Raw genomic sequence first — 10021 nt, forward strand, 5'->3', positions numbered from 1 at the left:
AGGAAGAACAGTCAAAGGTAGAGGCTGTGAGATTGTGTGTGTGAGTGGGAATTTTGATTCAGGTAACAAGGAATGTTTTACTAGGGCTGAAGAAAACTATTTTCAGATTCTTGGGATCTTGTGGAATCTTGCAAACTATATAGTCCACCACTATAAGGCTGACCTGTCCAAGACTCTAGTCCTGTGCTGTTGGAACCAAGTATATTAAAGGGGCTATATATATTCAGATCTTTTGACCTTCTTTATAAAAGTTATTTAAGTAGACTAAGGGCAATCTTACATTTAAAGGAAAAACCCAGGAATGTAGTTGATTCAATTCATTACTGAAACTTTAGCTACTGTTTTAGTTATCTTGCAAATGTCAAATTTATTTCATGGATTGTTATCTTCATAGAGGTATAATATATTGTAAAAAACACTGAAAGACTCAAAAGACCTGGATTTGAATTCTGAATTCACTATTATTTATTTGTTTTGTAACTGGGGCGAGTCACTTTTGAGATTTTACTTTCCCATTTCCAAAATGTGGATAATAATACTCATGCTACCTACCTTACACTAACTAGATAAATGGCTTAGTGGATGGAATATTAGGCATGGAATATGAAGACCACAGTTCAAATACAGATTCAGACACTTACTAGCTTATGTGACGCTGAGAAGGAAATGGCAAACCATTCCAGGATAACTGAACAATAACAAACTTGCTTTTTTAACTTTTAAAAAATTCTGTATAGATGTAAGACTATCCAAAACAATCCCAATAGACTTTGGAAAGAAAATGCCATCTGCATCCAGAAAAAGAACTATGGAGATTGAATGTAAATTAACACATGCTATGTTCGTTTTTTTTCTGCTTTTTTTCTCTCCCATTTTGTTCTTTCCCATTTTCTGTTTTCTGATTTTTTCTCCCAACATGATTCATAAAACAATGTGTAATAAAAATATTTTTAAAAATGTAAGAATACATGGGGTAATAGAAAGACCAGCCTTTGAATCACAAAGACCTGAATTCAAGCCCTACTACATATATAAGCCAGCTATATGACTATGAGCATCTCACTTAATCTCTTAGTGTCTCTAGTCAACTCTCCAGAACTATGTTATATATTATTTATTGATCTGCTGTTGGAAAGAGGAATAGTTTCTTCATTGGAATTCCTCACATTGATGAAATCACAAGTTTAGGCTGTCACCCAATCCACCCAAAGTCTGCATGTGTGAATGTATGAAAATTATAAGCTATTAAAATTGTGATATTTTGCAAAGCTTATTATGTGATTCATTACGAAAGAAAAATGAGTCCCAAGTTATTGTTCATGCCATAAGGACTAGATATATCAAAGAGATATACATATCTGTATCATTAAAAAAAATTTAATATTCCTACATAGGAAATTTATCAGTAGTTAATTTATTAAAATAGTGATTTTTTTTATAGTTTCTTACCTACTGTTACCTTCAATAATAGGGTGAATGTTTTTAGTTGTTTTTCCAATAGTGAAGATTGCCAATGAGGTTTCTTTGACATGGTCATTTTTCTAACATTTTGACTTTAATACACTTGGCTCCTACAGCACAGGACCAGTCCTTGTCAGAAATAGTAGAAGGTATTTCAGGTATGTGCACTTACCCTCCCTTAGTTTCAGTTTCCTCATCTGTAAAATGAGGATAATATATCAGTAGCACTTGTTTCACAAGATAATGGTAAGGCTCAAATGACATCATGTTTATAAAAGGGTTTGCAAACTTTTAAGTTCTATATAAATGTTTGGAGGTAATGGTGGTGGTGGTGATAGTAATAGTAATTGCATTTCTATTTCTATTTATATTTATGTGTATATAACCATACAACACTCAAAACCCCCCAAAAGCAGCAGTAAGACCAAGCCTTGCCTTCCCTCCAGAAGTATTGTAGAGCTTCCTGAAGCCCCAAGTCAGGAAGCAGGTTAGAAGAATAAGCATATGAAAAAAGAATCCTTTGATAAAGAACTATTACGGTGGCAGGGATGTTCAAGACCAAAACATGAGAGAATAATTTCAAAACGTCTACAAGGAAAACCTCAGACAATAATACAGCTTGGACACAAACTCATCCAGAATTCCCAAAATGGAAGAAGTAAGAAATGTTATTAAAAATCTTTTTAAATGTTTTTATAATCGGAAAAAATGAAAAAGGAATGACAGCTATAGAAGAAAGAATTGGAAAACTTAGCATACCTTGTCCAAGGAACAAACTCCCTGAAAATTAGAATAGACCAAACAGCAGCCGTGAAATATTGAAGCAAAGTCAAAAGATTGAAAAACAAAGAAGAAAGTATAAGATGTCTCATAATAAAAACAATTAACGGGAGAAAAAAAACATCAAGAATCATTAGATTATCTGACTATCATGACTAAAAAAAGAACCAAGACATCCTATTTCAAGAATTCTTAAAATAAAACTGCTCATATCTCTTCAAAGCAGAGGGCAAAGTGGAATGAAACCAATGGTCATCTCCTGAAAGAAACCTTAAAATGAAAACTCCCAGGAACATCATAGTCAAAATCTAAAGGTTCCAGATCAAAGAAAAAAAATATATTGCAAGCAGTGAGAAAGAAAGAATTCAAGTATTGGAAAGCCAGTCAGAATCACATATGTATGATTTAGCAGCCACCACTGTAAAGAAGAAGAGAACTGGAATACAGAATTCCATGACACAAAAGATATATGGGACTTACATTCACTTACCTACCTATAACATAACTAATAAACATACCTAATAAAACTGAGCATAATGCTATAAAGGGAAAAATGAATTTTTAATAAAACTAGAAGATTTTAAGCAATTCTGTTGAAAAGATGAGCACTATGGAGAGATTTTGAAGTTCAGTCAGGAATAAAGAGAAACATAAAAAAGGGAAAATGAATGAACAATGATGAAGGACTAAATAAGAATTCATAACTTATATTGAAATATGGGAAAGATGATTTATATGTCTCTTATGGACCCCGTCATTGGCAAGGTTCATAAAAAGCCAATTAGACAAGGCTATAGAGTGGTTCTCTAAATCAAGAAAAGAATGGAAAGAGAGAGAGAAAAATAAACACACTGGTAGAGGTTTAGGAGCAAGGAAGGAAAACAGTGTTAGTGAAGATTATCTCATGTAATAAGGATGCACAAGTAAACATCTATATCAAGAATGAGGGAAAGTAGAGTGGCTGACATTTGAACTGTACCCTCATCTAATTGGTCAAAAGAAGGGAGAATACAAACACAAATAGGTACAGAAATATATTCCATTCAGCAGGGCAAAGACAGAGGGTGTCTTTGGAGGGTGGGTAGATTAAGGAAGAGATTGGTCCAAAAAAAAAAAAACAAATTATAAGGATCGTCAGGTGACAAAGTATGAAAATCTGAGAAGTTCCTCATCAATAGAAGAATGACTGAACAAGTTATGTTATATGGATGTGGTATATACTATACTGATCTCTTATGTGTGTAATAACAGTAATCCAAAGTTCTAATAATGAAACATGTAAAGACTGAGATTTTTAAAGGGTCTTTACAGCTGGTAGGTATATTTTTTATAGTAACACATTTTGAGATGTGGTTCATATTTAAAGATTAATATTATCTATTGAATTTCTCTATGTATCCCTATCTTACACATAAGACTACATTGTTCTAGAAATATCTTATTTGATGGAAGAGTTTAGAAGTAAACAAGGGATTGGCTCTCACCAGCCCTGAATATACTGGGGCAAAGTCATCTGAAGTACAATTATTTACAAGCCCAGCTGTTCCCTGATTTGAACAGAATTGTTCTGGTACCTTTGAATATCTGGGGAAAGAGCTTCCTGAGAAAGATTTGGTGTTCAGTTTCTTCTTAAGTTTTCCAGAAAACTAAAAAGGTTGCTTTTCTTTTATTCTTTTTTTTTTAAATCCCTAGATCACAGCAATGGCAGCTCCAATCAAAGACATATGGTGTTTGGTATTGTCACAGCTATTGATCTGCTGAATTTTGTGGCTGCCCGAGAAAGAGAACAGAAGACAAGTTAATCTCAAGTACTCTGCATAAAGATGCCACTAAAGGAAAACTGCAAAGCCGTCTTCTTATTTCTTCTTCTCTTTTTGTACTAGCTTAAAAATGTTCTTATCATTTGATTTTCTAAAACTGACATTTTTAACATCAAGGGATAAACTCACTATGTTAACACAATAAGCGCTTTAATATTTTGTCAATAAATAGCATGTAGGGTGGCATCTGATTTAGTAAAGAAACATTAACCTTATCACCAGAAATGTTATCAATTTTTCTTTTTAAGTACTGACAGAGATACATCTCTTTATGTTACAATTAATTTGGTGATTTAAAAATATCTAATTTTCTTTAAGTCTAAATTTGCTAAATATAACAAAATGATTAGCTTCTAAAATAAGACTGGGGGTGGTTGGAAATGTCAAGGTCTTATAGAGGAACAAGCAGTGTTCCTCCTTTATTTACCAATTATGTTACCAAAGAAAAAGCCTATGAGGCACAGAGTTCACCAATAGTCACAGCCCTGGTGCCAAAGAAAAGGGCTCTGCTATCAGAGCATATAGTTTGGGATTCAGCACTTAATTTTTACACATTCTTTATGTTAAAAAAAAAATTGGCATATAGGTTCAGATGCTGAATTATCAGTCACAAATATCTCTCATAGGCTTATATATCTAAGGAGAGAAGGGACACAGCTAGGAGATGCAACACGCCCAGATTAAATTCAGTACAAGATCAGAACAGAGAGTGAAGCAAGAGAAGTGAGATGCACACAGGAGGGTGGTGAGATTGGAAGGACACAAGGCCATCTGATGGGGTCCCAGAATGGAGATAGCAAATGGAAATATGCACTCACCATAAGTGAAACAAGTATGGGTTTTACTTAGGTTCTTCTCTGGTTCTAACCAGACCCATCACAGAAAGCCAGAAGCTTAGAGCAGAGGACAAAGAATCCAGGTTCACAACTGATGTTAATTCATGCTTTGGGGAAAGCAGAGAGAAATTATCAACTAGTTGATATTCAAACAGGCTTCACATTTTACTGCAGATCTTACCAAATGTATAATATGGGTTTTTTGAGATTCCCCTGGCTTCTTTCTTTAGAAGGTTAGGGAGGCTACTATTTAGCTCCAATAACTATGAGCAATATTTTTTAAAGACTGAGAACAAAACAGCCATTATTCTGGAGCAATGTGAAATGTCCTGGAGAAGGACATTCTGCAAAGCTTCGATTATGTTTTTATGAAAGTACAATAGTCAGAGCCAGAAAAAAAAAAAACAAATCTAATGACAAGTTTCTGTAGTATAATATTAGCTTTTTGGCAGTAGGTCTTGAGAACCGTGTCCTCTAAACCCTTTTATCCCTACTGATAAATTTTTTGAGCACCTCATATAGATATATTTACTTATGTATATGTCATATGTCTCATATTAATCATGTAGACATATTTATTGATCATATACATATAAAACAAAAAAATTAATGAGGTTTAGATAAACAAAATAACATTTAATCTAGAACCACTGTAGTTTGGGCAGGAGAGTGACATGATCAGACCTGCACTTCAGGATATGTGCGAAAGGGGTTGAAATAAAAAGACTAATTAGGAAGTCTATTAAAAATAGTAAAAAATGATGTGGGCCTGAATTAAAGTGCTGACTTTGTGAGGAGAAAGCAGAGATTGCTGCAAGAAATACGAAAGCAGCAGAATTTACAAAATATGGCAAATAATTGGAGATATGAGGCAAGGGAATTTGAGGAATTGATGACACTTAAGTTTGTTAACCTGATTGACTGGAATCATGTCCTTTACAGAAATACAAAATTCTGGAAGAGGGATTGAAGTAAGAGGAAAGATAAGATGTGCCATACAGATCATAATCAATGCATATTTGTTCATCCTGTACCCCTGAAAATGAAAGGGAGAGTAGAGTACTGTTCTTATTGGTCATTGTCTCCCCTGAGCTTTGACAGATGTCCAGCAAACTCTTATCACTCCCTATCCCTATGGGATATATTTTTACTTGACTTTTTATATATTTACCTGTTTTTGAATAATTTTGTTTTGGTATGTATTTCATTATATCATAGAAATATTTCAGGAAACACACAAAAACCCCACATGTATAGAAAAGGCAGAATTTTAGAAATAGAAAGAATTTTAGAGATTATCTTGATGGGTTATTCCCAAAGCTCTGGGGGACTGGGAAGATGGTGGTAATATCAGGAGTAATAAGAGATGGGAAGAGTTTGGGGGAAAAGATAATGAGTTCATTTTTGGATATGTTGAATTTAAGATGTCTGTAGAATATCCAGTTTGAGGTGTTTAATAAGCAGTAGAAGATGTAAGATTGAAGGTCAGGAGAGAGGTTAAGATTGAGTAAGTGGATTTGAGAATCATCAGGGTGATTATTAATATAGCTTATATATGAAATTGAGTGAAATAGTAGAGGAAGTGAGCTCAGTTTAGAGATCTAGGGGATATAGTTAATAGGTAAGAGATGAAAAGGGTGATCAACAGCATTAGAGAGTTGCTAAGTGATTATAGATGAGAATTGAGAGACATTAGATTTGGCAACTAAGAGACGGTTAAAAACGTTAGATAGAGCAGTATGAAAAGGTCAGAAGGCAGACTGTGGAGAGTTGAGAGTGACAGGAAAGGAAATAGAATCACCTAACATGAATTCCCTTCTCAAAGAGTTTAGTAGGAGAGATTTGAGATGATAATGGGGATGGTTGGATCAAGGGAGGTTTTTTGAGGATGAGGGAGACGCTGGCATGTTTGTAGGAAGTAGGGAGAAATTGAAGATAAATTGGGATGGTAGGGAGTCCAATCTGTTGGAAAAAGATCAAAGGGCATGGGATTACTTATATGTGTAAGGGATTGGCCTGGGCAGGGAGAAGGGCTATCTCTTCATGTGATACAGGGCTGAAAGAGGAGATAGTGGCAGGAGGCATCTAGTTGGTGTGGGACAAGGAGGAGAAAAGAAAAATGGCCTTAATATTTTTCAGTAAAATATGAGGTAAGGGTCTCAGTTGAGAGAAGGAGAAATAAATTGAGGAATTGAGAAATTAGGACTTTTGAGTTAGTATCAATATGTATATTAAAGTCCCCCAGTATGAGCTGAGGAATTGGTGAGGGGAGAAAGATTATGAGCCAGGCATTGAGACTCCTTGAGGAAGGAAGAGGAATATTTTAGAGATCTGTAGATGGTAGCTACTAGAATTTTTATTGGATGGTAGATATGGATTGTGTGAACCTCAAAGGAGGAGAATATCTTATTTAAGGTTACACAGATAGTGACTAAATCCACAAACCCTGACTTCCAAAGTGACACATTTCACATCACACCACAAACTTCCAGAACTACAAAGTAATATTTTTTTCTTCCAAATAGCATTTCTCAACTCTACTCAGTGAATCATATAAGAGAATTCCAGGCCATGGAAGTGTATGATAGCATGTTCAAAGAAATGAGCATCTTTGTGTGTGACTGAGGTATGGTGGGGGAGTAGGTCAGTGAATGAGTTGAGGAACAGGTTTTAGGACATTTAAGGGGTTGCCATTATTTAGATTGAAGTACTCTCTTACTAGGGCCGGAATTGAGGGGAGTTTGTGAGATCATTGCAGAAAGAAGGGGAGTGTCCTGGAGGTCAGTAGATAACAGCTACCACAATTTTGATTGGGGTGGTAGGTATGGATTGAGTCTCAAAGCATGAGAGATTACTGAATGATAGTGGTTGAGGGAGATCCTGAATGTGGCAGTGAGAAGCAAACTATTCTAACTCCTTCAACTCAACCAGTAAGTGGAGGGGAATGAGTGAAAGTACAGCCAGTGTTGGAAGGGACAGCCAGAGAAACGGTCATCAGGAGTGAACTATTGATAACCAGATGGAAGGAATGAGAAAGGAAGATTTAGGATGAAAGCAAGTTTGTTGCCCATGCAGCAAGCATTCTAGAGAGAGTAGTGAAAAGGATGGGTAGTTGGGAGTGGGTCATTGGGAGGATTGTAGGATATGGGAATAGAGGATCATCAGTAGGAAATAGGGAATAAAGTTTGAATAGAAATAGAAATAAAAACTTGATATTGATTCAGGATGACTGGATGGGAAGGGTATAACCAAGAAGTTTATAATAATGATCAAGGGAAGATTTTAGATTTTCAATGTTTATAGGATTTTGTTTTCTGTGTGGAATCCTTTCAGTGCCTTAAGCATTTCCAGACAGGGAGAGGAAGAAATTTTATAATTTGGCTTTCCTAAAGCAGGAGACCAGGTTTGAGACTTGATGATATCAAGCCTTCTCTCTTCATTACACAGTAGAAGATCAATGATATGAAATGGCTCTTCCTCCCAAGGTGGATCATTTATAAAAACCTGAATGCCTAGAGGGTGATTTTGGGCAGCAGACCTTCCCAGAAAGCATCTAGAATACTTTTTAACTTTTTTTGTCTCATGCAACTCTTTGAAGGTCTGGTAAAGTCTATAAACCTCTTCTTAGAATGTTTTTAAATACATAAAATACTTAAACTTACAAAAGAAATCAATTACATTGAAATTCAGGGTATGTGGACATCCTGTACAGCTCTCAAAATAGTTTTTCAAAACATCAAGTTTAGAGATCTCAAATTAAAAATCTCTTGCTATCTATAAAGGATCTCTTCCATTTAGAACTCTGCATGAGATGTTCTTCTTGATATTGGGAAATATCTTTGGCAAACATCTTTCTGTTTAATAACCACTTGGCATTTATAATCAGAGCTATTAAGTAAAGTTTGTTGTTGCATCTCTCAGTGAATTTTGTTAACAATAAATAAATAGATTCTCTGTATTTTTCAATCAATTGTGATCACATGACTTTTTTCTAATCTCTTGATACCCTCTCTTTTTTCAAATATTTTGAGAATTATTCTTTAAACCCCTCAATTGTTTCCAGTATAAACCACTGTCCTGTATATTTGATCTTAACTAACTTTTCCCCTATGTTTTCTTTTTAACTGTCATTTCTATTTTCTTATCCAGTAAACAGTGTTTCAAACAGTTTTGAAAGTTCTGTCCCCATCAAGTCACTTAGCTTCTCAGTATCAATTTCCTCTTCTGTAAAATGAGGATTATAATGCCATCTACTTCACAAACTTATCCTGGGCTTCAAATAAAGTAACACTTATTAAAGAGCTTTATAAAAAAATATGCTATATTAATGTTAGTTCTTATTGTTCTTATTGTAATGAATCAATATCCAAATGTAATAATTTCACTGTCATTGATGAGAATAATTCATTTCAGAAATCTTAATGGATAGTTCCATTTTTCTTATAATTATTGTCCTCTCGATTTCATCTTAAACACTGAGTGATCTGCTTTAATTAAGTCTCCTAATAAACATTTTTTTGTAATTTTCTTTACCCTCTTCTACTTTTCACTGTTGCATGAGTTGATAATTTTATACTATTCTCTTCTATAAGATTTACAAATGAGTTTTTCTTTTAAATTATTGTTGTCCTTGGTTGCCATATCTCTCCCTGTCACCCCAAATAAACGTTTGTTGGCTGAGGCATTTTTAGGGTCTTTGGATTTTTTTTATGGCAACTGATTTATATCAGTGAAATATTCTTAAGAAATAGTGGTGTCTGCATGGCAACTAATTTTGCTTATTAAAATTGAGAAGGAAGAAAGGAAAGAAAGAGCATTTATTAAACATCAGTTATGTATTGGGCACTGTCTGATGCACTTTGCACACATTTAATTTTACACATTTTACAAACCAAGAAGGAACTTACATAAAAATATTTATATGAAAAAAGGAAAAAAAAATACACTTAGGGATGATTCTTTACTGATGACTAAGTGAGGTCAAGATAATAAAGACAACTGTACTAATAAGATTAACATGTTTAGGACTACAACAAAATTGATTTGGTCAAGAATCTCCAGGAAAATATACATGAATGAATATGTATTATTACATATGTAACCACGTGTTCATACATATGTATA

The 10021-nt window shown here is 34.3% G+C and overlaps 1 protein-coding gene across 4 annotated transcripts in view; it reads left to right on the forward strand.

Annotated features, from left to right (window-relative positions):
* CBS (cystathionine beta-synthase) overlaps nucleotides 1-9581 on the forward strand; it is a 47329-nt gene extending 37748 nt beyond the window's left edge. For 2 of the 4 annotated variants that reach the window (XM_031959220.1, XM_031959221.1), the window contains exons 16-17: nucleotides 1578-1619; nucleotides 3934-4043. In XM_031959220.1, the coding sequence (XP_031815080.1) occupies nucleotides 1578-1619; nucleotides 3934-4043 (152 nt within the window). Of the gene's footprint in view, nucleotides 1-1577; nucleotides 1620-3933 lie in introns of all 4 variants that reach the window. The other 2 variants (XM_031959219.1, XM_012544366.3) reach the window with 2 other exon arrangements.
* The last annotated feature ends 440 nt before the right edge of the window (nucleotides 9582-10021 follow it).

This window comes from Sarcophilus harrisii, chromosome 3, assembly GCF_902635505.1.
Source record: "Sarcophilus harrisii chromosome 3, mSarHar1.11, whole genome shotgun sequence".
NCBI classification, from domain to species: domain Eukaryota; kingdom Metazoa; phylum Chordata; class Mammalia; order Dasyuromorphia; family Dasyuridae; genus Sarcophilus; species Sarcophilus harrisii.